The sequence below is a fragment of the Tamandua tetradactyla genome, chromosome 6, assembly GCF_023851605.1.
Source record: "Tamandua tetradactyla isolate mTamTet1 chromosome 6, mTamTet1.pri, whole genome shotgun sequence".
Classification (NCBI taxonomy): domain Eukaryota; kingdom Metazoa; phylum Chordata; class Mammalia; order Pilosa; family Myrmecophagidae; genus Tamandua; species Tamandua tetradactyla.
The window spans coordinates 17,383,051-17,411,045 of record NC_135332.1 but is presented as its reverse complement, the minus strand read 5'-3'; the positions used below and the strand labels follow the sequence as shown (position 1 = coordinate 17,411,045).

Here is a 27,995-nt window from a genome sequence, read left to right as displayed (position 1 = left end):
TGGCCCACTGCTAATTCTAGTGCTCACAGGGCACCTCTCCCTGGCCCCGGAGTCACCCTTTAGCCTCGGCTCCCCAGGGCCCTGCCAGGCTGCTGAGAATGGCCCGCGCCCCAGGAACGCCTCTGGCTCCAGTCCAGCCACCAGGGAAACGGGCTGGTCAGCTAGTCCGAGGGAGGAGGCTGGGTCTGGCCTCTGGTGTCCGGAGGAGGGACCAAACGACCCGAGCCGACAGACTCGGGATGAGCAGATTCTTTCTACACCGCTGGGGCCCGGAGGTTCCTGAAGAAGCCAGAGTTTCCAGCCCAGTAGGGGCTAGTGGAGGGGCTGCGGAGCGGAGGAGAGAGACCAGGCGTCAACGCTTTTCTGTGCTGTGGGCGACTAGAGATTCGGGGGCGCCCCGCGCTGCCCCGTGGGTGGCGTCACTAATCCCAATTTACGGGGAAGGAAGCCGAGGCTCAGGGGTCTTGCGGGGTTTGTCCAAGACCGCACAGGTAGGAAGCGGCAGGCCTGGGATTAGAACTAGGTGGCCCGGGCCAGAGCCCTCCCGGCCGGTCATAACCCGGAGCTAACACCCGCCAGCGCCCGACCCGCGCGTTCCTGGTGCCCAGGGGCCACGCGCGCGACCCGAAGGCAGCGCAAGGGCGGAGGCTCGGGGCGAGCCCCGCGGGCAGAGGCTCCGACCCGTGGGCCGGCCCCGTCCTCCAGCCCCCCTCCCGAGCTTTCCTCCGCGTCCGCTGCTAGACCCCGGCCGGGTCCAGGAGGTTCGGTGTGGTCTGGCCTTCGGCCAAGGCGGGTTCTCACTAAGTCAGCGCAGAGCCGCGGCCTGTGAGGCCTCCCAGGCCCGCCGCCCGCACGCGCCCCCGCAGCGACTTTCCCAGCCTCCCGCCCGCGCTCGCTTCTGCCGTCGGCCGGGGTTGGGGGCGAGCCCGACCGCAGCTTCCGCGCGGAAAGAGCCTCGGCCCGCGGGGATGGATGCAGAGGCGGGCGGCCAGCCGCGGGCGTCGGGAGGGCTCCGGGAGGGCTTCCCGGAGGCGGGGCTGGGAAATGTTTCAAGGGAAGGGGAGGACTAAAAGGCCGACGTGGGCTGAGGGTGAGGGCGCCGGACGGAGGAGGATGGAGACCGTGGTTGGGATGTTTCGGTTCTTGGGAAGGGGCGGTGAGGTGATGACGCCTAAAGGCGTAATGACTGGAGAGGATGGCGCCCGCGACAGACTAACTCCGGCGCAAAACAGGGTCTTGTCCACGCGGAACCCGCCGCGCGGCGGGCGGCAGAGGCAGACCCTATGTCCACGGCTGACGGGACACCTCGCCCCGCCCTCCAGGCCGCGCCCCAGGACCGCCCAGCTCCGCCCCAGGACCGCCAGGCCCCTCTCCGCCCTCCGGGCTCCGCCCCCGGACACCCGGTCCCGCCTCAGGACCTCCCTGCCCCGCCCCGGGCCGCCCGGCTCTGCTCCGGCCTCCAGACCCCGCCCCCGGGCCGCCTGCCCGCAGGTAGGGAAGAGGCGGAGCGCGGCGGCCGGCCGGGAGGAGCCGCCTGCCGTGGCGGTTGCCGGCGTTGCTCCGAGCTGTGTCCCGGGGACGTGGGGCCGCAGGGAGGTGAGCGCGGGGCGACGGGCCGGGCGGGGCCGCGGGATCGGGTCCCAGCCAGCCCCAGGGCGACGGCGCACTGCTGCGCTGCCCCGCGAGGGCGTCCGCTCTGCGGAGCGCCGGGGCCCCACGTGGACGCGGGCAAGACGCCTAAGGGCCCCCAGGCCGCGGGGTCAGCAGAGGTGCGCGCACGACGCTCGGTTGAAGTTGGACACCTCGGGAGGAGGAGAGGGGACTGCCCAGGGGAGGACAGCGCAGTCTAGACCTCCTCGGAGAAACCCCTGGAATTCAGACCCTCCTCTGCCCTCCCTTCTCTCCTGAGTGTGCCTTGGGGAGCAGGGGCTCCAGTTTGTGGGTTCAGCCTCGTCGAGGTGGAATAGACGCACAGAGCAAGGCTAGGACTGGAGCTCAGAGATTGGACCTAGGAGTACTGGCTTCCTGGACTCCGGGGCTTGGCACAGTTGGTCCCTGGTTTGCCTTTTACCTATTTGGCCCCCTCTAATGCACTGGATTAGAGGTTTGGGAGGACTGTGTCCCCTAGGGTAAGGACACTCTCCCCTCAGGGCCGAGGTGGAACCCAGGTCTTAGCCCCTAACTCAATGAAAGACAGAGAGAGCTAAAAAGTTGGAGCTGGTAGGGGCACAGTGTGTCTGAGGATGGAAGGCTTGAGAGGTTGACCCCATCTGCGGACTGATGCTGTTTCCCAAATGGCCGGACTTAGGACCCCACAGTGGGTGACATTTGCTGTAAAATAACGAGCTCAGCATCTGTGTCCTGTTACTGTCACTCTCCATAGGGCGGAGGGAGGAGTGGAAAGTGCAACTTGTTTTAGAGCAGCGCCTCTCAGCCAGGAGGACGGGTTTCCTCCCCAGGAGACATGTGGCAATGTTTGGAGCTGTTTTTGGTTGTCACAACTTGGGGAGGGGGGTGCTCCTGGCATCTGGTAATGCTGCTGGACACCCTACAGTGCACGGGAGGGCCCCACAACAAGGAATGTTCTGTCCTAAAATACTGATAGTACTGTGCCAGGGTTGAGAAACCGGGACCTGGTTCAGCAAGTTACTTATTGAGGTCCCTTCCCTGTCTCAGTTTCCCTAGAAGTTAAAGGCAGGAACTTGGAATAAGCCCACATGCTATGCAGTAAGGTGGGAGAGGTCAGTTATTACCCTAGCAGGAGTCCAGCCTTGGTCAGTAAACCTGCCTCTGCCCTGTCCACCTCGGAGCCTGCAGGAGACAGGTTTGGGTGCAGAGGGGAAGTAGGCCTGGAAATAGGGGTCCTTTCAGAGCTGACACCTGGAATATGCTTTACCCCTAGGTCAGCTTCCCGTGTGAGGCGGCACAGACCTTGAGCTCAGATGTCCCCAGGTGGGGTGGGAGAGGGCTGGGACGAGCGCTAGATGCCTGAGTCCATGTGACTTGCTGGAATTTTCCCTTCCGAACTCACACCTAAATCTTTCCTTGTGCCTCCCCAATCTTCCCTCCTGCAGTAAAAAATTCCTCTGGGACTGGGGGATCCCCCAGGTTGGACAAGTGGCTCAGGGTGGGCCCAGCTCATAGCCGAGCAAGGTACCCCCTGCTCGTGATGACTGGGGGAGCAGGATGACAGATAGCAGTCCCCAGAGCCACAGGCCAGAGGAACCCCCATTAGCAATGACCCAGGACGGTTTGCGTTGGGCTCGAGAAGCATGCCCTCCACTTGCTGCCAGGAGTGGGGGCCAGATCAGGTGAACCGGCCCTGTCTGTGGGCAGAGCTGGGACCACCCCACTGCCTGCCTTCCCGTTTCCTTACCGCACACCCCATCTGTTACCCCCTGTCCTGTTCACTTCAGGACCCAGGCTTCCCCACCCGGCCTTGTCCTCTATAATATCCTGCCTGGGGGATGGCAGGTGGGGATGCTGCCTTTTGTATGTGTGTTTTTGGTCTTTTAACTAACTATACAAGGCTGGTGTGAGACTCCCATGTTGCCAGTTGAATGAAAAATAGGACTAATGACTCCCACTTGTGAGTCTCCCATGGCACGGGCTGAGCACCAGGCTTCCGCTGTTCTGGAAGTGAGAAGCAGAGCCAGGGTTTGAACCCCGGCTGCCTGGCCCTCCACTCCCCCTCCCCCAGAACCACCAGATACCCACAACTGCCAAGGGGAGGGACCTGGGTTCCTGTAAGAAGAGGACTAAATCGCACCCCAAATGCACGGTGGGGGCCCTGGGCCTCGGTTCTGCTGTTTGGCTACTCCTCCGGTGGCCCGAGCTCGGGACCCGGCCATGGCCTCTCCTGGGTTCCCATCTCTCCTTCTGGATAAACTGTACCCCAGATGAGAGCAGAAAGAGGTCAGGTGTGTGTGTGTGTGTGTACCACACTTGTGCCTACGTGTGTGTACATGTACTCCTGTCCATGTTCACATCCCACTGACTCGATGGACTCCTAGCTGCTCCCTTTGGGTGGGCGCCAGCCTCCTGCCCTGCCCAGGGCACAGCAGCAGGTGAGACGCAGGCACTGGGCTGCCCCCTCACCCTTTGCACCTCCCCTTGGTCCCAGCACCCACGGTGTTGGAGCAGGCCTCGATGCTGCCCTGGTCACCGTGGGGATTTCCAGGGTGAGCTCATGCGTCTGCGCTGTCGGAAGTGGCTCCAGGTTTCCCATGCAGCCGAGCCGGACGGGCGGGGGTAGGAGCCGGGACAACAGTGCACCCAGCAGGCTGACCTCACTCATGGGGCAGGAAGCGGAGGCCGTGGGCCAGGTGGAGCTGCCCACTGGCAGTGGGGAAATGAGGGCTTTTCCCCAAGAGCCCAGAAAATGATGATTGCCTCCCTGAATTCTTAAGAGAAATAGCCAGGTATCAAGTAAAGCTGGTCTTTGTTGTCATCTTCAGGGAAGTACAGAGAGCCCCAGTGTCCACATTTTTGCATTAAGTGTATTTATCCAGGAACCCAGACGCCAAGTTGGTGACAGCTGAAAAGCTGCCGGAGGGAACGTCAAGGGACGTGGCTTGAGCTGAGTGGACAGTGCAGACCAGGTGGGCCCATCGGGGGTGCTGGCCTGGAAGGTGGAGGGGGCATGGTGTCCGCAGAGCAGGGAGGGGGCCCTGGGGGGGGGGCAGAGTGAATTCCAAGCTTGGGACCCAAGAAGCAAGTCCCAGAGGCTGGCAGGCACCAACATCTCCGAGAGCGTGGTGAGGGCCTCAGTTTCCCCAGCTGTGCGGTAGGGAAGCAATCATCTACCTGGGAGGGCTTTGCGGGTCCCAGCAGTAATTGATGGCAAGCCTTTAGGCCGGCCCCTGGCTGTGGTCCGAGCAGGGCGACAGGACCGTCAGGCAGCAGAATGGCAGTAGCTTCTGTTGGGAAGCTGTGAGCCCTGGGCACAGACTCAGCACAGAGCCATGCCTCCTGGGAGCCCCCGTGGGTGTCATGTTGCAGAGGTGGCTGTATCTGCGGGGGCCGTGCGTGAGTGGAGAAGCAGGGTGTGGATGGCTCGCCCACTCCTGGTAGCGTAGGTGTCGCTGGTGGTAGTGTGGTGGTGCCAGGGAGGCACTGCCCTCGGCTCTGGTCCCCTGGCTGGGCTACTGTGCCTTGGATTTCTCCCTCTGCCTCCGCCGGTGGCCCCGGAGCCTGTGCCAGGGCCTCCCCGTGTGGTGGCCGGATGGCCTTGTGCCCGATGTCCCTGGCCAGAAGCAGCTTTCACTCTAAATGGCCGTGCCTGGGTTGTCACCTCCAGGGTGTCCTCCCGAAGGTCCTGAAGAGAGGGCTGGGAGAAGCACCGTGGGGTCCAGGAGGAGTGGTCCTTGGCGCCGGAGAAGGAGGGAGAGCAGCCTCCTCCTTAGCTTTCTGACTTATCGCGTCGGGAAGGATGCTTTCTGCTCCCCTGCCTCCTGGCCGCCTCGATTAAACGGAAAGTGGTTTGATAAAGTGACAGCTGCTCCCCAGACGTTAGAGGGTGTCGTTTCTGCTTGGGTGACTGGAAGGAACTTGTGAGTTCCTTGCACCCCCAACTTGCTGTGAGCCCCTGAACTTCTCAGAGTTGCCAGCCCTGGCCCATTCGTGTACCACAGCCCTCTCCAGGTTCAGGGGAACAGGAGGCTGCAGGATGTGGAGTTAACACAGGACCCGGGCTGGGCTTGCAGCCCCCCACTTCCCAACCATGGGAGCTTGGGCAGATAACAACCACCTGGGCCTCAGCTTCCACATCTGTGGAATGGGGACACAGAGACCCAGTGAGTTCTGGGGGCAGAGGTCAGCCAGGACCAGAAGCTGCTAACAGCTATTTTTTTATTTTTTTAAGATTTACTCATTACATGTTTTAATAGTGTGGTGGGCATTGTTTTGTCTTTCAGATTCATTATTAACTAGTAATGAACGGTTAATTTATGGTACAAATCATTAATAATATATTATTTTTGAGACAAATTAAATAAATAAAAGTTTTGTATAAAATTATTCCAGCTCTGTTCTCCCGGCCAATGGAGATATTTGGAGTGGATGATACAAAACTGGACAGATATTGACACATTTTGAAACTGTCTTTAGAATACCCAGAATTTTTCTTTCATTAATTTTGTGAAGTTTAGAATGTCTAACTTACAGTTTGAAAAAAGATAAGCAAATCACTACCACAAATATGTTTACATATTTTTACGTTAAGTACTTCAATGATCTGATCTTCATTGCTGGCACTTCACTTGCTGGTTCTGATGGTCCCGGTTATTGTATGCCCAGGAACTGAGTGGCGAGCAGTGTCCCTTGCACACAGTGGAAGCCAATCTGCCCAGGGTCTCCCCGTGGGCAGGTGAAGGCCCGCTCTCTGCCCCCCAGCTCTGCTCAGTGAGAGAACCCCATGCGGCCCAAAGCACAGGATGGCGGGTGGCTTCCCGAGCCTGCCCGGGGACCGACCGACAGGGATCCCCGTGCAGATGCCCTGAAGCCCTGGCAGCCATTCAGGGCTGGGACCGGCTTCCCAGGAAGCAGCGAGCCCCAGGGCAGGGTTCTGGGAAATCGGGTTTACTAGCTCCTTAATGATCGTTTACAAGCTGAAAAGTGTTTGCCTGGCATGTTCCCTCCCTGTGAAGGGCCTCGTATAGAGAGGAGCAGACCTGGCCTCTGGAAGTGAGGGGCACCCAGTGCTCCATCTTGGGTGAGTCGGGGTGGGGGACCCGGGAGCCGCCGTCTGCTCCCCAGAGTTTCGGGCACGATGCAGGAGAGACCCCAGCCTGATTGCTGGGCGATGCTGGGCGAGGCTCTGTCCCTCTCCCTTTATAGTGGTGACAAAGCCACCTAGGTTTCAGGGACCTCACATGGCAGGGTCATCTCGAGACCCCTGTGAGCTTACCTAGCATGTTATACCTAAGCAGATTTAGACTCAGAGACATTCAGTGTCTGGCCCAAGGTCACACAGCAGTTAGGACAGGGACTGTTGCCTTGTCTCACCTCATCTTCCCTGTCTGCAGCCCGACCCCAAGCAAGGCTGTAGTGTGGTGGACACCTACCCTGAAAACACAAGACAAACCACTCTCCTTGGATGTGGGGTGGTCAAGCCTTGGTGTCGGGGAGCCCCCGGCAGGAGTGAAACGCCCCCCTCCCCCGCTCCCCATCCCTCATGCTACACCCCATCTTGCCACCGACCACTGGCAGCTGCTGTTTTCAAAGACAGCAAAAGCCCATCTTCCCAATATCCTAGGAGAGGCAAATCCCGTGAGTGTTTGGAACAAAGCACAGCCCTCTGCAGACCCCACTGAGTCCTGGGGTTGGTGCTGGTACAGACCAGGGCTGGCTTCTGCTTCCCCCCACCCCCTCCCTGAGGCGGCTCGGAGGGTAGGGCTAGGGCAGGACATGCAGCTTCCCTAAAGGAGGCCGGGCTGCGCGCATTGCACCCCACCACAGGGCCACTGCCTCTGCCTCCGTCTGCCCTCCGCTAAAAACCTGCCATTGACCCCAGGCTCAGGGCGCTGTGGCCTCTCATCTGGGGAAAGGAGGGCTGCGGTCCCCGGGCCCACCAGTGGCCCCCTCTCTCTGCTCACCACCCTCCCTTGCCTGCCTCCAGCAGCATCTCGGATCCAGCTCCCATGCCTCCCATCCCCTGTGGCACCTGCCCTGTCCACCCCTGGGCCACCTGGGCTGTGGGTGTACTGCCCAGCCCTCCCAGCGTAGCTGGCTTCCCCGGGCCCAGGCCCTAAGCACAGGACGAATGCTTGGTAACAAGCTGGGAGGACATCTGGGAGAGGGGCCAGGGGTCTGAGCCATTCTTGGGACAAGGTGCCCCACCCCCCACGCTCACACCCTGCTCCCTGGAACCAGCTCCCACCTCCCACATCTGTGGTCAGCTCACAGCACCTAAACTGGGTTGAGGGGAGCGTGGGGCCCTGGGTCTGCGGGGAGAAAGACCGAAGAAACAGTGGGTGGCTGTCCTTACATCGCCTGGCTTGGCTCTGGAGCCAGCCCTTAAGGGGGGGGCCAGGAGAAGGGGGCGTTCTGGGCAAGGAGGGGTCTGGGGCACACAGCCTGGGGTGGAGTGCCAACCCTCCAGGCAGTTTCACTTTCCCTCACTGAGTCCCAGCCGATGGGCTGTGCTGCGTCAGCGCCAACCTGCCACCTGCCACCAGCCCCAGCCTCGCAGGGGACTCAGGAGGTGGCCGGGAGGTGGCCAGGAGGGAGGGGCAGAGCTTCTGTTTGGTTTCTGGAGACAGAGCTGCTCTTCCCACTGCAGGAGTCCCCTTTCCCCTTGGCTCCAGCCAGGGCATTTTGCAGCTGCTCACTCCTCTTCCTTCCCTCTTTTCTCTCCTTTTCCACCCCCCCCCCAATCAAATCCTGTCCCCAGACCCTCAGCCTGCCTGCTTTCCGCTTTCCGCCCTTTGCAGGAAGGGAAGGTGCAGGCAGCGGGTATAGACGGCAGCGTTGAAACATGCTGCTCCTTCCGGCCCCGGCCTCGGTTGGGGGCGGGGGCCACTCCCCGAGGTCAGCAGAACCAGGGGTTCTGCCGGGGATTGCACAGTGGGCGAAGGCCCTGCTTCCTCTTTGCTGCTTTCTAAAAATGATCCGGTTCCCAGAAGGGGCACAGACAGGGAGAGTCAGGTTTCGGTTTCAGTGGCAGGGAAGCAGGGGAGGGCAGCCGCGTCCTGGCCCCCGACCCTGTCACCGGGTGATTTAGCTGTGACAGGTCCCAAGCAGCCCCGGTGGCCGCCCCCCGCCCCTCCTGACCGCTGGCTATCTGGGGACACGCAGCTGCCCACAGCCCCAGCACCTGCACGAGCCAGGCTGGAGGTAACTTCTGGGGCCAGGTTTTTGGTGTGTTCACTTCCTTGGGGATTTGACCCCTCCCCTCAGGTCCCCTTAACTTCCTGGCTACAGCTAGTGGGTTAGCTCTTTGTGTGTGTGTGTGTGTCCCCTCCCTTCCGTCCCCATTTCTGTCTACACGCAGGCTTGGCCCTGGTGGCAACTCCCACCTGCCTCCACCCGGGGCCTCAGCTGCTGCTTGTGCTCTGCTCTGCGTGGTGTGGGGGTGGTGGGGACTCTGTCGGTCACTAGCGAGGCCGGGCATTGGGCTGGGGGAGTTGACCCCTCCTGCACAGGTGGGCATGCAGCTGTGTGGGTGCTGGGACACCTGCCTCCCCCGGCAGGACTGGGGCCGGGCATGGTTGGGAGTGTCCAGCCCCGCCCTTAGTGGGAGAACTGGATTCTCCAGTGGCTAGTTGGTTTCTGAGTCTGCACCTCTGTCTTGTGCCCCTGGGTGCTGCTGGCTGGGTCACAGCCTTTCAGTGCTACTTGGAGAGCTGGGGGTGGGCTTCTGGCCTCGGGTGGGGTGGGGTACAGATGACTCCAGCCAGGGCAGCTGACTCGAGCTCTGTCTGCACTTTGCTTTTTCTCTGGCTCTGCCCCATCCCCACCCTATACTGGACCCCACCCTGAAGGAGGAGGAAATAGGGACTAGCCCACCCTAACCCCTAGCCCTTCTACTCAGGCTACTTTGGAGGTCTCCTGGCTATCCCAGAGTTGGGGCTGAAGGCCCTTTCTAGGGAGACCCAACTGAGACAGGATCCAGCTTGAGCAGGTGGCAGCCAGCTGGGGTCTGGCTGGGGGTGGGGTGGGCCTTCAACCTCCCCGTACCACCAAGTAGGGTGCTGAGGCGAGCCTGGGGATTTCAGAGAGAACGGATATGAGTCTTTGGGTCAGAAAGCCTGGTCCCAGGATGTCACAATTTCCTCTGCAGTGAGCAAGCCCTTTTGGGTGTGGGAGGTAAGTATGGGCTGGCAACTCCCAACACTCTGGAACTTTCTCTCCCTGGTGTCTGCCATCTTGGCTTCTCCTTACCCTGGAGCTAGCTTTGGGGGGCCCTGAGTGGGCCACAGCCCCCACCCCTGCTCCAGGCACCTGCCAGCCCACCACTGCTCCAGGAAGGGGCTGGGCTTCTGGCCCCGTTCTCCCCTGGCCACCCATTTCTGGAAAAGTGGGTGGTGTGTAGTCTTGTGAGTAGGGCCTTCCCTCTGCCCTGGAGAAGTAATATTTTCCATGGATCTTAGTACTGGACCATCACCTTGTCCAAATCCCTCATTTAACAGAGGTGGGAACTGAGGCCTGGAGGAGTGGGTGCTGAAGCCGTTTACAGGCTTGTGGCTGTTACCTCCGGCTCTTGCTACCACCCTACAAAGGTGGTTTTAAGGCTCCGGTCAGGCCAGGTTTGCCTAGTCTCCCCAGCCCTCCGACCTTGGGTGTGTCTGCCCTTCTTCCCTTGGGGAAATTGGCACAGATGCCAGCAGCAAACGGGCGCTGGATGAGGAGCTGCAGCCAGGGGGCAGCATGGCCTCTGCAGTGGGCGGGGGGACCGACTGCATTCTGGGGTGCTGCACCCCAGAATGAATGCAGTGCCGGTGGTGGGCTAGGGAGCCAGATGGGGGGGTCTGGGCTGGGGCATATAGGGGTCCCACTGGCAACTCATCTTGGGCAGTCCTCTGTCCTCAGCCCTGCAGTGGGTGCCGACCCAGGGCCACGGGGAGCAGGTGGCACTCACGTGGAGCTTCCAGGGGACCTGCTTCCTGTACCGGCTGCAGGACTAGGGGAGACAGCCTCTGTCCAGGTCAGTGCAGCCTGACCTTCCATCCCACTGCCCAGCCATGCACCCCTGCTCCCTTGCTCCCAGCTGTGAGTCGTTAGTGGGGCTACCCTGTGCTGCCTGGGGCTAGATAGGTGACATACTCACATAGGCAGATCTTTGCAGGGTACTGTGTAAGGGCAGGTGAGAAGGAGATGGTCAGGTGATGACAGGGCAGGCTTCCTGGAGGAGGCAGCACTTTCCTTAAAAGAGGAGTAGGTATTGACGAGGTAGAGGAGGTGGAGACTGGTGTTCCAGGTGCAGATGGGGGCACCAAGTGCTGATTGGGGTTGGGGGAGGGCAATCAGCCCTGAGTTCCAGATGGATCTTACCTCCTCTCTTTAGTGCCAGTTCCCCAGGGCAGTGCCCGGCTGGTGCCCTCTCACTGTGCCTTGGTCCCAGAGGAGGCCGAGCTGAGGAACTTTCCGTACCGAGGTCCCAGGCGCGGCTGTTGTCTTAGCCCTGTCCCCAGAGGATGCGCAGAAACACGGCAGAGTGGCGTCCTCAGGGCTCCTGGGGTGGGGAGGGCCAGCCCTGCGCGACGCCGTGGTCCACGGCTGCCTGAAGCCATATCCGTGCCCCTGAAAGTGTCCTTGTCCATGGCGAGTCCACCCTGTGTCGGGCCAGGGACCCCCCGGCGCTGTAGAACTCGAGGAAGCGATGCCCACACCTGTGTGTCTAGCCTTAAAGAAACCCGAAGTGTCCTGGGGCCACAGCTCTGCCCTGTGAATGACCCCCGGTGCCTCTTGCATCCTCTGCTCCTCTCAGCTATGGATGAGACCTGCAGCAGTGGAGGCCCGGGTCCAGCGTCAAGGGGAGCTGCCCAGCGAAATGAGAAGGGGGCCTAGACCTGACCCCAGCCTCCTGGTCACCCCACAGTACTCCCTCGGACACCTCTGGGGAACCCCAGGCTCCAAGGAACACTCTTTGGAAGGCACTGGTGGTCTGGACCAAGCTCCCATCCAGGCTGGACTCTCTCCTCCAACTCCTTAAGGGGGACCTGCTAGCCCAAGTGTACCCCACTTTAGGGAGGGAGGGCCCCTGTTTCCTGAGAATTCAGGCTCTGGAGACTGACAGACCTGGGTTTGAGTCCCTACTGTACTCCATCCTGCTGGGTGAGTTTGGGCAACTTACTTAACCTCTCTGAGCCTCCATTCTTCTCCTACAAATGGAAGGATGGTAACATCTGCCTGGGAGGGGCCTGGAGGGCCAAGTGGGCTTATGTGGTAAAGGGCCAGACAAGGCCCGTGCATGAGAGCCCTGAAACCCACCCTGCCCCCTTAGCATTTCCCAGCAGCCCTTGGGGTCTGACTCAAGGGAGGAACTGCTGCAGGCTTGCTGCTGGCAAAGTGTACCCCCGCCCCATTCATGACTTCTGAAAGGCAGATAGAGACCAGCCAACTTTTATGGCCAGCTGCAATCTGGTTCTGACCCAGCAATTCTCTCCAAAGCCAGTTGTAGGTGATTAGATGAAAGTGCCCCTGGCTGACACCCTGAAGTGCCAAGCTCGGCACCATGAGAAGCCCATGGTCTGGGGGCAGGTGGGACTAGCCGCATTTTGTAGCTGGAGAGACTGATGCTCAGAGGACCAAAGGATACAATGGTGTCGTGCTCCCAGCTCCCGTGGCTCCCCAGACCGCCCTCCCTCTTTAGCCTAAACTTCCTTTCCTACAGGCAGTGAGCGGCAGGGAGGCTGCTGTGCTTGACCTGAGGCCCGACGGTCCCTCCTGCCATCCAGCTGTCCATCCAAGGCTAAGCCCAGAGCACCTGTGCCAAGTGAAGAAAGGACTAGAACATGCTGTAAAGACACCCACCACAAGACTGAGGAAGCTGTGGATCGAGCCCAGCCTCTGAAGGTAGGAAGCTGGGCAGCGGGGCCGAGGTACTGTCCACTTCGTTCATCCCGTTCTTTTCTCAATAAATACCGATGCCTGCTGTGGGCCAGCACTTCTCTGGCGTGAGATAAAGCGGTGAATACGGCAGCAAGTGAATACGGGCAGTAACCAGGGTGAAGTGATGGAGGGAGAGAGGGTGCACGAGGCTGCTCCAGGCAGTCAGGGAGGGCTTCTCAGAGGAGGGGTCATGCCACTTGGGACCAGAGTGGTGAGAAGGAGCAGCCCACTCCACAGTGGGACAGTCTGGAGGCAAAGGGCCAGCAAACGTGTACAGAGCCCTTGCTTGAGCGTCTGACGTGCATTCACTCATCTGACCCTCCGAATGCTTCTCCGAGGGAGGGGCTCTTATGACCCCTGTAGTACTGGGAGGACCAGGCCACGGGAGGCCAGTGACACCCTTGCCAGCGCGTCCTGGAGCCGACCTCAAGCCCAGGCTGCCAGCTCCAGTCTGAGCCTCTTTGAAGTTTTGTTCTATTTGTGGGAACATAAATTAACACAGATTTCCCATTTTAACCATTTTTAAGTGCATGCCTCAGTGGCATTAATCCCACTCGCAATGTTGTGCTGCCATCGCCAATGTGCTTTCCTCTCCCCAGACAGAAACCCTGTCCCATTACGCATCGACTCCCATGCCCCCCTTCCCCCAGCCCCTGGTAACCTCTAATCTACTTCCTGTCTCTGCTAATCTGCTTATTCTAGATGTTTCTTATAAGGGGAATCATACCATCTGTCTTTTGGGCTTATTTCACTCAACGTTATGTCCTCAGGGGTCACCCATAGTACAGCATGTATCAGTGCTTTACTCCTTTTCACGGCTGGATGATCTCCCACCAGGTGTGCAGACCACGTTTGTTCAGGCGTCTGCTGATGGGCAGTTGGGTTGCCTCTGCCTTTCGGCTGGTGTGAGCTGCCCCGGCTGAACACTGGTGTCCGCCTGAGTCCTGCTTTAGGTTGGGGGTATCCCTGCGAGGGGGGTGTCTGTGCTTTCAACCCTCCACCTCCCTGTCTCTTTGCATGTCTAGGTCTCGGGGGACAAGGACAAGTGTGGGAGGAGATGGCCACATGGGGCCGAGACAGCCCTTTGAGAAGTCTGAACTTTATTTGAAATAAGAACAGGAAACCCTGGGATGTTGAGCGAGCCGGTGACATGATGGGAAGAGGTGACCCCCCTGCTGCGTGCAGGATGGTTGCTAGAGGGGGTGTAGGGCAGCAGGTGATGGGCCGGGAAGCCCTGGGGATTGAGATCTGCCCTCTGAGGGGTGGTGGCAGCACTGGGGGGACAGGTCGGCGTGGGGGGAGGGGGAGCGGCAGCCACGCTCAGCGGCTCCCACCTGCCTGTCTGCTCCTTGGCCCCCACGCCCTAGCTGAGGGCCTTCTGCGTGACCCTCCCCCAGATGTGCACGCCCAGGCCTGGCACCCACACCTGGGGAGGGGAGTGGCTGCCTCTGGCCTCCTGGGAGGAGAAGCAGAAACAAACCCAGCCCTGCCCCCAGGAGCTTTGGGAAGTGGAGTGGGGGGGAGGAAATGGTTGGGGATTTTAACAAGAGAAGAGTCCTGCTGCAGGAGATGAAGAGAAGACTCAAAAGAGGCCGAGTGTGTTAATTCAGGGGTGGGGGGCGAGGGGTGATCAGACAGGAGCAGGGAGGTTGGTGGCACGAGGGTGGAAAAGCCCTGGACAGAGGGCAAATTGCCAACTCTCCTTCGCCAGAGCCATTTGGCAAGAGCCATTGAAATTCAAGACGCATTTACCTTCAACCCCGCAATTGTACTTCTAGAACTTTGTCCTGTGAGAATGTGCAAGCAAACACGTGACCTCAGCAAGGGCCACTGAGGACCACATTGGACACGAACCTCACCCTGGGAACCTCTTAGATGACCATCAGCAGGGAATTAAGTAAATCACAGTCCCTCCCACCCAGTGGGCTCATCAGCAATGCTAGGTGAATTGCCTGCGGGTGTTGACAGGGAAAAGAGGGCCACAATATAGAGCTAAAAAGTAAGAGAGAGTGCAGGGGTGTGTCCACTTCAGAGTTACATCAGAGAGACATCTGGAAGAATCTGTGGACAGAGCTCACATCTGTAGTGAATGAGGTTACGGGCAGGCCAGGAGTTCACTCTGCTCTGTATTCTGCATTTGTTTTGGCAGTGAGCACGTATCATCATTATCGTGAACGTATCTTTCCACCATGAAAAGAAAAAAGTATCAAACAGATATCAGTCTCACTCATCTTTGTGAGCAGCTGCAGGGGACAGGGAGCTCACAGCAGATTTCCCTTGGACCTGGGAAGGAGGCTGAGCTGCAGATTCCTGTACCCTGGCAGCGCTCCCCTGGGGACCCTGTGCGCCCTACTCGGCTGGCCCCAGGAGCTACGGCGGGTGCCGGCTGTGGCTCAGTTCCCCAGCTTGCCCTGGGCCTGCTCGTCCCCCCCTGAGCTCTGCTCCAGGACAGAGGCAGAGGCAGCGCTTTGTCTATTGGAAGCTGCCCCCACTGGCCCTGGCCAGGTTGGTGAGGCGGCGGGAACCTCTCTAGCTCCGTCTCCAGCTCCATCTCCTTTGCCCTCATGCCCCTCCCTGGCTTTGGTTCTCGTCTGACTACAGAGACCAGAAATTAAACAAGATGCAGAGTTGGGGACCTCCCAGAGTCCTCCTGGTGTGAGATGCAAATGAAGGAGGACAGAAATAGACCTTCTCGCTGTACTCCACCCACCCCTGTGGTCTCCCTGTCACAGGGCTCAGTCCCTGGAGTTACGGGTCCGGGGGCAGGTGGTTCTCAGCCAGGGCTGCACCTCTCTCAGCACGGCCCCTGCCTTGTCTCCTTCCAGCCCCCTCTGCCTGCCCACCATGGCCTCGGCTGACCAGAATGGTGGGAGCGTCCCCTCAGGGTCCGGCAGCCGCCTGCAGAGCCGGAAGCCACCCAATCTGTCCATCACCATCCCGCCAGCCGAGACTCAGGTCGCTGGCGAGCAGGACAGCATGCTGCCCCAGGTAAGGGGGCCACCTGCCCACCCTGCCCCAGGGGACAGGTGTGCCCAGGTCCCCCGTCTTGGGTGGTTTCACTTCTCCATGAGCCGGAGCTGCGTGTGGACCTTCACTGAGCCCAAAACACCCCAGGGAGGAAGCCCTAACCCAGGGGCTGGCCGTGGCCTGGATGGCCCAGCCTGAGGACAAGCCCTTTTCATCTCACCTCTTGGGCCCAGTGTTTAGCCCCCGGGGGGGAGGGCTGTGTGAGCTGGGGTGTGGGGGCCTAAGACCTCAGCAGCAGCAGCCTGATTCTGCCACGCTGCTTCCTTTGGTGGAGTGGGAATGAATCATCGTTTCCAACAGTCTGGACTGTTGCTCCATAAAGAGCTCATTGGGACCAGGCTCAGAGCAGCGTGGGCTTCTGCACAGCCTGGGGCACAAAGGGGAGCTGTGTTGGTGCTGCCTCCCCCAGAGAGCTTTTGAGGACATGCAAAGACATACATGGTGTATTGCAGGCGTGTTGGGTTGCACAGGAGGGAAATGCGCGCTGGGGCTCCCTGAAAGCCATCAGACCTGGGGATTGGAAATTTGAAATGAAAGCAGCTCCTGGGTTCCAAACTGGGGTCGAGTTTGCTCCTGTAGTATTTTTGCACTCCATGAAGTCACAGAGCCGTGGCCACCTGATCTGGGCTCGGTCGGTCGAGGTGACAGCTTTCAGGCACTTCCTCTCTGTCTCCCTTCCCGCCCCCCCCCCCCCCCCGCAGAGGCCCAGGAACCCCGCCTACTTGAAGAGTGTCAGCCTCCAGGAGCCGCGGGGACGATGGCAGGAGAGTTCGGAGAGGCCCCCCAGCTTCCGCCGCCAGGCTTCCCTGTCACAGAGCATCCGCAAGTGAGCCCCCCATGCCCCAGCCGCCCGCCTCCCCATCTTTCCGGAGGGAGCAGGTAGGGCCAGCAGCAGAACTGAAATGTGAAAACCCTAACAGCACTCCCAGATGGGGAGAGAGTGGCCCAGCAGGATGGGAGCTTTACAGGAAATCAGCATGCAGGCTGAGAGGGGTCGGGTTCAGGGGCCTGGTGGGGTTGGGGGACCACTGGCCTCCAGAGAGGCTCCCACAGCCTCCCCAGCCCAGCTCCCCACACTTGGGGCCCAGCCATGCCTCGGCCCATCTGGTCATGGGGCTCTGAAGCAGTGGCTCAAGGGGAGCTCTTTATCCCCTCCTACTCCCCACCTGCATCGTCATGTGCTCACCTTACTTCCCCACAGGTACACATGGGCACACATGGGTTGTCACCCTCTTACCTTGCTTCCCCACATGCACACACGTTCACACCAGGATCGCCACCCTTTCACCTCATTTCCCCAGGTGCACACCTGAATTGTCACCCTCTCACCTCACTTTCCCATGTGCCCACCTGAATCGTCACCCTCTCTCCTTGCTTTCCCACGTGCACACCTGGATCATCACCGTCTCACCTCGCTTCCCCATGTACACACCTGAATCCTCACCCTCTCACCTCACTTCCCCATGTGCACACATGTGCATAAGTGTTTTGTCAACGTCTCGCCTCACTTTCACACATGTATTTGTGTGCACACGTGGATCATTACCCTTGCACCTCACTTCCGCACGTGCACACACATGCACACCTGGATCATCACCCTCTCACCTCACTTCCCCATGTGTACGCACGTGCACATTTGGATCGTCACACTCTCACCTCGCTTCCCCAAGTGCACACACATGCACACCTGGATTGTCACCCTCTCACCTTGCTTCCGCACGTGCACATGCATTCACACCTGGATTGTCACCCTTTCACCTCGCTTCCCCACATGTACACACATGCATAAGTGTATTGTCACCCTCTCACCTCACTTTCCCACATGCACATGTGTGTATTTGTGCACCGCCACCCTTTCATGTCACTTCCCCATGTGCACATACATGCTTACATGCATTGTCACACACTCAGGCTCGTTCTGGGTGTGCAAGCTTGCACACACTCTGACTCTGTTCTTGCAGGGGCACAGCCCAGTGGTTTGGGGTCAGCGACGACTGGGAAGGGAAGCGCCAGAACTGGCACCGCAAGAGCCTGCACCACTGCAGCGTGCGCTACGGCAAGCTGAAGGCCTCGTGCCAGCGGGACCTGGAGCTGCCCAGCCAGGAGGTGCCTTCCTTCCAGGGCACCGAGTCTCCAAAGCCCTGCAAGATGCCCAAGGTTGGGGCTCAGTCCGGGCTCGAGGAAGCGACAGCCGATGGGAGGCTTGGCCAGGGGTTGGGTCACCTCTGCTTACCACCTCCATCCCTTCCAGATTGTGGATCCACTGGCCAGGGGCCGGGCCTTCCGCCACCCCGACGAAGTGGACCGGCCACACGCCCCCCACCCCCCACTGACGCCAGGGGTGCTGTCCCTCACCTCCTTCACCAGTGTCCGCTCAGCCTATTCCCACCTGCCCCGCCGCAAGAGGATGTCTGTAGCCCACATGAGTTTCCAGGCTGCTGCTGCCCTCCTCAAGGTGAGGGCATCCCCCACTTCCACCTCCACCCAGCTCTCCCCTCCATCTCTCCTTCTCCTCAGAGCTCCCCCTGGCTCTGCTTTCTGTGCCAGGGGCAGGGAATGTGCTGGGATCTCTGGGCAGAGGGAGGGGCCGCTGAGGCAGCAACCAGGCCCTCATCTTCTTCCCAATTCCCTCTGGATCCCCCCACTGCCTCTCTAGTTCCAGAAGCTGGTTTCTGCACCATCCCATAAGCTGGGGAAGTAGGAGGTGAGATGTTCATTGCCCCCCATTCACCCATGTTTACTGAGCACCTATTACGTGGGATAATAGCACAGGGGGGTGGAGTGCAGAATTAAATGAGCCAGAGTCACTGCTGGGAAGAGCTCCCAGCCAAGGGTGAGGGGCAGGGGTCACCATTTAGTGTGGTGAGTGCTGGGATCTGTCCGAAGGATGGACTGCCTCATCTCCCCCAGGAGAGGGGCTCATAACAGGGAAGTCTTCATGGAGGAGGTGATACTTGAGCTGAATCCCAGAAAGTAAGACAAGTTCAGCAGGAAAGGATTGCAGGGAATGGCGTTTTAAGCAAAGGGGACAGCATGTGCCAAGGCTTGGAGTTAGGGGGAGCAGTTTGTAAGCTGGTGAGGTTTTAGTGAGAGATGGTGACGGCAGAGGTAGCAGAAGATGAGGTCAGAAAGGTGGGCAGGGGCCACATGGTCAAGTGACATGTCCAGGGCCAGCAGAGAAGCTGGTGCCCCATTTCCTGCCGGGGCTTCTGCTCTCTGGAATGCCTCTTACCATCTCCATCTCCGGCACAGTCTGCACTTTGGGCAGGCTCTCCCTGCCAAGGCGTTCCCCTTGACAGTTTCCTTTGGCGTGGGAGGCTGGGGACCCTGAGTTGTGGGGGCAGGCCTGGCACGCCTGGGCTCCTGATGCCTGGGTCCCTGTCCCTTGTCCAGGGGCGCTCGGTGCTGGATGCCACTGGCCAGCGGCCCCGGCTGGTCAAACGCAGCTTTGCCTACCCCAGCTTCCTGGAAGAGGACGCGGTTGATGGGGCAGACACGTTTGACTCCTCGTTTTTTAGTAAGGCAAGCATGGAGTGTGGGCCCCCTTGGGCTGGGAGGGGGACCTTGGCCTAGTGTGTGTCCTGCCAGGAGCCCCCAAGAAATCCAAAGGCCCCAGTGGGGAGGGGGCAGCGCATGGAGCTGTTGGGCCCCATCTTTCTGACCCAGGCAGAGTGAGGAGCTAGGGGTAGAGGGCCCGGCAGTGAGGAAGAGGATCCCAGCTGCAGGGGGGTCCCACCAACTCCCACTTTCCTCCTGAAGAGCCTGTCATCCAGCCCTGTGCTAGGTCAAGCCAAGTCTGTCCTCACATTGGGGTGTTGGGCAGTACTTGGGGCTCGTGACTCCTTACATGTCTCATTTGATGCCCCCATCCCACCCCACCCTACCCCAGGAAGAAATGAGCTCCATGCCCGATGATGTGTTTGAGTCCCCCCCACTCTCAGCCAGCTACTTCCGCGGGGCCCCACACCTGGTCTCCCCTGTCTCCCCTGATGGGGTGCAAATCCCGCTGTGAGTGCTGGAGGTGGGGAGTCCCTTCTCCAGGTGGAGGGAGGCGGCCAGCGGGGAAAGGGGCTCCCCCGGGGCCTGCAGCCGTGCCCGCCCACTCCCACGACAGCCCCCAGCCCGCAGCCCCTAGCCGAGCCCTCTGGTGCACCTGTGACGGGCGGTGCCGTCCGCACCAGGAGGGAGCAGGGCCGCGCCCCGGTCCCCGCAGCCCGGCGCGGCAGGCGCATCGCCTCCAAGGTGAAGCACTTCGCCTTCGACCGGAAGAAGCGGCACTACGGCCTCGGCGTGGTGGGCGCCTGGCTCAACCGCAGTTACCGCCGCAGCATCAGCAGCACGGTGCAGCGGCAGCTGGAGGCCTTCGACAGTCACAGGTGCGGGGCGCGGGGTGGGGGGGGGGGCGCCGTCGTACAGATCAGGCGGGGGCGGAGGGCCAGGAGGTCTGGAAGCTTCCGAAGTCTCTCGGGCCTCTCCGGAAGCGCACCCCGAGACGGGAGACCATCGTGAGGGTGCGCCCTGCCTTCAGGGGGCGGGCAGGGGACTCGGAGGGCCCTGGGGGAGGGTTCCTGGGCCAGCCACCTCCGACAGCCGTCAGCCCGGGTTCACCCCGCACGCCCCGGGAGCAGAGCCCCAGCGGGGTGGAGCGGTTAGAAGCCGTGACCGCGAGTGAAGGGAGCACCGGGGGAAGCTAAAGGGCAGATGGGGTGGGATGGGTGACTCTCACCAAGTGTACGATTGGCAGCTGTCCAGGACAGCGGACCCCAAATCACAAAGTTGGGTAATGGCAGGTACAGTGAGTGTCCTGGAGACGGGGCCAGAGGAGGGGGCGCACAGCTGGTGAGGATGGTGCAGGCGGGCGGAGCAGGGTCCGCCGGGTAAAGGGAGCTTGGAAGGGTGTCCTCGGCACCGCAAACAGTGTGCAGAGGCCCCGGGTGCAGGGCAACAGGTGTGTTCCGGGTACTGTGGAAGGAAAGGTGGGAAGGAGCCTGAGTGGCAGGTGAAGGCAGCAAGGTCTGGCAGGCAGCAGGGGGATTCAGGACTTGATCCCAAGGGCAGCAGGAAGCCCTCAAAGGGTTTTAAGCCAGGGAGAGAGATGCTCAGAGGTGCGTTTTGTTTTTAATTGCTTATTCTTTTTTCTTTTTTTAAATTCAAAAATCTTCACACACGTACATTCTATACCTGGTGTGCAATAGTGGCTCACACTAAATCACATAGTTGTATATTCATCGCCATGATTGTTTTTTAGAACGCTTGCATCTTTCCAGAAAAAGAAATAAAAAGACAAAAGAGAAACTCATACATACAATACCCCTTACCCTTCCTTCCCTCTCACTGACCACTAGTGTTTCCATCTACCCAATTTATTTTACCCTGTGTCCCCCCTTTTATTTATTTATTTATCCGTATTTTTTTTTACTAATCTGTCCATACCCTGGATATAAGGACCATAGACACAAGGTTTTCACAATCCCACAGTCACATTGTAAACATTGTATCTTTATATAATTATCCTCTAGAATCTAGGCTACTGGACCACAGCTCAGCAGTTTCAGGTATCTCCCTCCAGTCTCTCCAATACACCATAAACTAGAAAACGGATGTCTATATAGTGCATAATAACCTCCAGGATAACTTCTTCAAACTGAAATCTCTCAGCCACTGAAACTTTATTTTGTCTCCTCCCCCTTTTGGTCAAGAAAGTTTTCTCAGTCTCTCGATGCTGAGTTGCAGCTTATCCAGGGATTTCTGTCCCACGTTGCCAGGGAGATTTACATCCCACATGGGGGGAGGGCAGGGAGTTCACCTGCGGAGTTGGCTTAAAGAGAGAGGCCACATCTGAGCAACAGAAGAGATTCTCTGGGGGTGACTTTAGGGCTAATTTTAAGCAGGCTTAGCTTATCCTTTGCAGGAATAAGTTTCATAGGGATGAACCCCAAGATTGGGGGCTCAGCCTATTGATTTGGTTGTCCCCACTGCTTGCAAGAATATCAGAAATTCTCCAAATAGGGAGGTTGAATATTTTCAGAGGTATGTTTTAAAAAATAGCTCCAGCAGCTGGTGAAGGATGAGTTGGAGGAATGGGATGAGTGCAGAGCCTCCAGGAGAGCTGCTGGCAGCTGTGCCAGGGTGGCCGTGGGGGTGGGCTGTTGGCCGGGCCCCAAGCTCAGCTCTGCACACAGGCCCTACTTCACCTACTGGCTGACCTCTGTCCACATCATCGTCACACTGCTGGTGATCTGCACATACGGAATCGCGCCCGTGGGCTTTGCCCAGCACGTCACCACCCAGCTGGTGAGTCAGGCTGCAGGAAGGGGAGCCCTACCCTGCCTCGGACCACCCAGGCCTTCCCAGGTGCCAGCCTGGCCCCACCTTGGCCGAGAACCACTTATCCCTTTGCTGTTCAGATGGTCCCCTCCCCAGGCAGGAGGGCCTTGCCAGATGTCTGCAACCAGAAGTGGGGAATTCTCCCGACAGGGCCTCCCCCACCAGGACCTCACGGTGCTCATGCCTCCCTCCTGTTCCCTCACGACAGGTGCTGAGAAACAAAGGCGTGTACGAGAGCGTGAAGTACATCCAGCAGGAGAACTTCTGGATCGGCCCCAGCTCAGTAAGGGGCCAGGCCAGGGCCAGCATCTAAGCAGGGGCCCCTCTGCCCATCACCCCAGCCGTGTGCCTCAGGGGAGACCCTCCCAGACCTGGGCCCGTGCTCACCCCCCTGCCCTGCTCTCCCCAGATCGACCTGATCCACCTGGGGGCCAAGTTCTCCCCCTGCATCCGGAAGGACCAGCAGATCGAGCAGCTGGTGCTGCGGGAGCGAGACCTGGAGCGGGAGTCGGGCTGCTGCGTGCAGAACGACCACTCGGGCTGCATCCAGACGCAGCGAAAGGACTGCTCGGTGGGGGGCTGGGGGCCATCATCCCCCTGGGACTCCGACACCCCCCAGCCCCGCTCCAGAACCCAAGTGCCCTGCCCTGGCTGGGTTTCTCATCCTCGCGCTGGGGACGGGCCCCTTCAAGGCCAGGACCACGTTCCCTGCTTCTTCTGTGCCCCCAAGCCCCCGATGCCCCCGCAGCGGCCCATTCTGGAGGGAGCTGCCTGCTACGGAATGGGCCCGACCTTCCGCAGCCCCAGAGAAGCAAGGGGTGGGGGTCTGGGAGACGAACCTGACCCCTGGAAAACAAGATACACCCCGACCTAGAGAAAGAGAGCCTGCCTGTCCTGACCAGCCCTCCCCCGTCCTCCAGGAGACCTTGGCCACTTTCGTCAAGTGGCAGGATGACACTGAGCCCCCCATGGACAAGTCTGAAATGGACCAGAAGCGGACTTCAGGGGCCGTGTGCCACCAGGACCCCAGGTGCGGCCTGGACCTGCCCCCACCTGAGAGGATGGGGTCTGACATGTCGCATCACCGTCTGTGTACCCCCAGGACATTGGTGGGTGTGCGGTGCCTGGGGGGTGCCGCTGCCTCTCACTCGGCCCCTCTGATCTTGACCTCCAGGACCTGCGAGGAGCCGGCCTCCAGTGGAGCCCACATCTGGCCCGATGACATCACCAAGTGGCCGGTGAGCACCAGTGGGCGACCGGGGTCCAGGAAGGGTCGGGGTGGGGTGCTGCCTGCTGCCCAGGCCCACCCTCCCGGTCGCCGCCCCTCCCTGCAGATCTGCACAGAGCAGGCCAGGAGCAACCACACGGGCTTCCTGCACATGGACTGCCAGGTCAAGGGCCGACCCTGCTGCATCGGCACCAAGGGCAGGTCAGCACCTTCCAGGAGCCACATCCTCCCCCTCCCTGCCAGCCCCAGCCCCGGGTGCCCCTGGTGTACACTTGGTCCCACACCAGGCTCTGCACCAGACACTCACGTCCTGCCAGAGGTGGGCAGAGGCAAGGGATTCTCAGGGATGATACCCCCCTTGCCTCCACGCCCCCCAGCTGTGAGATCACCACCCGGGAGTACTGCAAGTTCATGCAAGGCTATTTCCACGAAGAGGCAACACTCTGCTCCCAGGTGAGCTGGGGCCCCGGCAGCTTACCTGAGCTAGGGCATGCGTGGTTGCACCTGCTGCAGGTATCTGCATCAGCCCAGGTGCCCCTCTGGCCCCGGCCTGCACGTCAGGGTTGCAGACTCAGCAGGCAGCATGGCTGGGCCCGGCCTGGCAGGGCACCGACCGGCCCGCGCTTTCCCCAGGTGCACTGCTTGGACAAGGTGTGTGGGCTGCTGCCATTCCTCAACCCTGAGGTCCCCGATCAGTTCTACAGGCTCTGGCTGTCCCTGTTCCTCCACGCGGGGTAAGAGGCCTCTCGCCACCCAGGACCCCTGGTGGCCACCCCACTGGACCCCCAGCTGTGACACAGCACGAGCTGCCAGACCCCACTGTGCGGAGTGCCTAGCTGATGGCTGTAGGAGGTGTGTATCTCCTTCTCCCAGGGTGGTGCACTGCCTTGTGTCCGTGGTCTTCCAAATGACCATCCTGCGGGACCTGGAGAAGCTGGCTGGCTGGCACCGCATTGCCATCATCTTCATCCTCAGCGGCATCACGGGCAACCTTGCCAGTGCCATCTTCCTCCCGTACCGGGCTGAGGTAGGAGCCTGGGGGACAGGGTGGGGGCAGAGGATGGAACCTGTCCTCTCTAGCAGGAAGCTCTGTGGCCTCTGCTGCTCCCTGCCCGTCTGCCCGCCAGAGGGACTGTGTCCCCTGCCAGGCCCTGCTGCACATGGCTAAGCTGGGTCCTACTGCCCATCCCTGATCCCCAGGGGAGCGGGGAGCAGCCAATGCCCCGGGGTCACCAGAGACCTGACCCCCCTCTCTGCTCAAACATCATCTTCTAGAGGGAGCTTCTCTGACCACTGTCCAGAGTCTCTGCTTGATCTCTCTCCCTAATTGCCACCACCTGACAGTACACCTCTGTCTCAGTTTTAACAAAGTACCACAAACTTGGGGGCTTAAAACAGCAGCATTGGGCGGGCCGCGGTGGCTCAGCGGGCAAAGTGCTTGCCTGCTATGCTGGAGGACCTCGGTTCGATTCCCGGCCCCAGCCCATGTAACAAAAAACGGAGAAACAGAATACAATAAAACAAGAAAATGTTTAAAAATGTTTCCCTTTCTTCCTTCCTTCCTTCCTTCTATCCTTCCTTCCTTCTCTCTGTCTTTAAAAAAAAAAAAAAAAAAAAAAAGCAGCATTTATTCTGGAAGCTGGAAATCAGGGTGTCAGCAGGGCCACGTGCCCTTGGAAGCCTGTAGGTTCTGGTGAAGGCTGTGTCGGCCCCGTGGCCTTCTTTGGCTCATGACATACCTTTATCTCTGTCCTGTCACAAGCCCGTCTTCCCTCTGTCCAGCTGTGTCCACATTTCCTCTCTTATAAGGTCAGTCATGGGATTAGAGCCCACCCTAAATCTAGGTTGACTTCACCTTGGGTCCTCATGTTGGGTCATTTGCTAGCTGCTGGAATGCTAGAACTGGGATGGCTTTTAAAAACGGGAATTTAGTGAGTTACAAGTTTACATTTTTAAGGCAATGAAAATGCCCAAATTAAGGCACTAACAAGAGGTTACCTTTATTCAAGGAAGGGTTAGGAGTGCCTTTGTCAGCTGGGCAGTCACGTGGCTGGCATCTGCTTCTCCAGGTTGTGGCTTGAGTGCCTCTCATGGCCACGCCTGCTGGGCCCCAGGCATCTCCAGACATGCATGTCTCTGTTCTCCTCTTGTCTGCATCTGGGTCAGCTCTGCTCTGGAGTTTTTGGCTCTGAGACTTCTGTAGGCTCTGTCATTTCTCTAAAATATTTCCTCTTTTAAAGGATTCCAGTAAGCTAATCAAGACCCACCTGGAATGGGTGGAGTCACATTTCCCTGTAATCAAAGGTTAATACCTGCAGTTGGGTGCGTCACGTCTTTGTGGAGATAATCTAATCAGAAGATTTCAACCTACATTATTGAATCAGCATTTAGGAGAAACGGCTGCTCCTGCAGGGTTGGATTGGAATGAAAACATACCTTTTCTGGGGTACATAATAGAGTCAAAGCAGCACACCTCTTCAAAGGTCCTATTTCCAAGCAGGGTCACCTTCACAGGAGCAGGGGTTAGAACCCAGAGCATCCTTTTGGGGGGATGCAGTTCAACTGACAATTTACGATCTATAAATTGAGCTCTATGAGATGGCCAGCTCCCTGACCTGCAGAAGCTGCAGTGTTTTGACCTCCTCACCCTAACATCCAGTTTGCTTGTCCAGCCTCTGCCTCCTCTGCTCTGTGAACTGCGGGGAGCACACGTGCCAGTGTTCCTGCACTGGGACCCTCGCTGGGCATGCAGTAGGTGCTCCAAATGTGCTGAAATAGTGGACAGAGCAGGCCCAGCGTCAGTCTGCTCAGCCCCAGCTCCAGCGGCCTTCAGGTCCATGGGACAGGACAGGGTGCTGCGACCCCTCCCCTGCCCCGGGCCTCCCGGCTTCCCCTTCCCAGGCCCCGGCAGTGACAGGCCGTGTCCCCCCCCCCCCCCCCCGACCTCCCCGGCAGGTGGGCCCGGCCGGGTCACAGTTTGGCCTCCTGGCCTGCCTGTTCGTCGAGCTCTTCCAGAGCTGGCAGCTGCTGGAGCGGCCCTGGAAGGCCTTCCTGAACCTCGCGGCCGTCGTGCTCTTCCTGTTCGTGTGCGGCCTCCTGCCCTGGATCGACAACATCGCCCACGTGTTCGGCTTCATCAGCGGCCTGCTGCTGGCCTTCGCCTTCCTGCCCTACATCACCTTCGGCACCAGCGACGCCTGCCGCAAGCGCGCGCTCATCCTCGTGTCGCTGCTCGTCTTCGGCGGCCTCTTCGCCTCCCTCGTCATCTGGCTCTACGTCTGCCCCGTGCACTGGCCCTGGATTGAGTACCTCACCTGCCTCCCCTTCACCAGCCGCTTCTGCGAGAAGTACGAGCTGGACCAGGTGCTGCACTGACCGCTGGTCGCGGGGGCCAGGCCCACCCCGAGCCCAGAGGCATTGGGGCCCGGCTGCTGCTTGTGTTGGGGCGGCCCTCCACAGTGGCAGGTTTCTTGGGGAGCAAAGGCACCCCCTTTTCTCTGGCCATGTCCCCGGCCCAGGTCGGAGGACCCCCCCCAGAGCCCCTGGTTCTCAGCAGCTCAGGTCACAGGCCCCACCCCCACTCCTTCCTACACGCCCCCTTCGGGGCCCGCCTCCTGGGGGTGGGGGTCCCCGGGCCGCTGCCTTCTGTTTGGCTGTCACTGTGAATGTGTCCTCCTGCCGGAGCACCTCAGGGTGGGCTGCAGTCTAGGACCCTCCTCCACGGGCCCCTCCCATTTCCCTGGGAGCCCCACACCCCACGCCCGCGTCCACTGTGCCTCGTGCCCCGAGGTGCCCAGGTGACAGCGTGGGGAGGCTCAGCCTTGGTCTGGGGGCAGAGAATCCCCAGGAGGCGGCTAGGCTGGGGCGCCAGGAGCCCCGGCCTTTTCTCAGCAGAACGGGGGGGGGGGCGGGGGTCATTTGCACCCCCTCCCCAGCCACCCTGGCCCCACCTCCCTCTACCTCACCCACCACCCACGTTGGGGTGGAGGCTGGGCCACCCCAGGACCTGCTCCCAGGGCTGTACAAGGCTCCATCAGGCCTGTTTTTTACCAGTCTGTGTTACAGTCGTGATTTTTAAAAGTAATACTAACCATATGGACATCGCCTAAAGTGTCCAGGCTGCTGTTTGTGGAAAGGGCTGAGTGCCACACTCGGACTCTAAGGCCGTGGAGGAGGGAGGTGGGGGCTTTCAACGGGAGGTTGGGGTAGCTGCCCAGCTCAAAGGCAGAGGAAACTTGTGGGGCTTGCGGGGGTTTGGGTGGGACCAGAACTGGGTTGGGGTCAGATGCCACACCCAGGCTCTGGAGGGGCCCCTGAGATGGCAGAATGAGTCCTGTGAGCCCCAGGGACCCCACCCACAGTGGGGCAGTGAGGATCCCAGCTGGACTGAGGGCAGGGGCCAGTGCCAGTTTGGGGGCGCAGCCAGGAGGGTCCCAGGATGGAGGTGACACCCTGCAGGCTGCAGACCTCTCTGCCCTGCTTTGGGGGCCGCCCTAAGCACTGGGCCCCTCCATAAGGCCGAGCCCCTTTTGCCCACCTGCCCGAGGGGGCCTGCCCGGGGGATTTGCAGGGTTCCAGGGATCGAGGGCCAAGCTCAGCCACGGACTCAAGGACACCTCTGCCCTGCCCCACTCACCAAACCCAGCCCGATTCGGGTGGAAAGCGGATGTCCACGAGACCTGGAGAGGACAGACTGGAGGACATGCCGCTCCTGCTCTGGGCCAGGCTGGGCCTGGGAAAAGCCCCCAGGGGGAGGTCATTCTCTCTGCCCTGGCCCTCCCCACCCCGACAGGAACTTGCCGTCTTCCCCTGCCACTCGGACTAGGGTGAGGCCAGGGCAAAGAGGCTACTGGGGCTGGTC

The 27,995-nt window shown here is 60.0% G+C and overlaps 1 protein-coding gene across 8 annotated transcripts; it reads left to right on the top strand.

Annotated features, from left to right (window-relative positions):
- The first annotated feature begins 33 nt into the window (after positions 1-33).
- RHBDF2 (rhomboid 5 homolog 2) lies at positions 34-27,995 on the top strand. 8 transcript variants are annotated; one of them, XM_077163930.1, is made up of 20 exons: positions 1,488-1,596; positions 4,512-4,601; positions 12,339-12,516; positions 15,378-15,540; positions 16,281-16,405; positions 17,541-17,736; positions 17,831-18,034; positions 18,973-19,101; positions 19,469-19,587; positions 19,761-19,955; positions 21,762-21,873; positions 22,115-22,189; positions 22,316-22,477; positions 22,827-22,936; positions 23,081-23,144; positions 23,241-23,335; positions 23,512-23,587; positions 23,768-23,868; positions 24,008-24,161; positions 26,090-27,994. In XM_077163930.1, the coding sequence occupies exons 4-20, from the start codon at positions 15,397-15,399 to the stop codon at positions 26,507-26,509; spliced, it is 2,481 nt and encodes an 826-aa protein (XP_077020045.1). In that variant the 5' UTR covers positions 1,488-1,596; positions 4,512-4,601; positions 12,339-12,516; positions 15,378-15,396; the 3' UTR covers positions 26,510-27,994. The 8 variants fall into 8 exon arrangements, with proteins under 8 accessions (XP_077020042.1, XP_077020045.1, XP_077020040.1 ...); XM_077163925.1 differs by having other exon boundaries at positions 12,335-12,516; XM_077163927.1 differs by lacking the exons at positions 1,488-1,596; positions 4,512-4,601 and adding an exon at positions 34-491 and having other exon boundaries at positions 12,335-12,516.

Bases quoted from the DNA above. Each gene is read 5' to 3' on its own strand.
- RHBDF2 (XM_077163923.1), top strand. From the start codon at position 15,397: ATGGCCTCGGCTGACCAGAATGGTGGGAGCGTCCCCTCAGGGTCCGGC. The intron at 15,541-16,280 runs GTAAGGGGGCCA...CCCCCCCCGCAG, and splicing joins AGGACAGCATGCTGCCCCAG to AGGCCCAGGAACCCCGCCTA. The intron at 19,956-21,761 runs GTGCGGGGCGCG...CTCTGCACACAG, and splicing joins GAGGCCTTCGACAGTCACAG to GCCCTACTTCACCTACTGGC.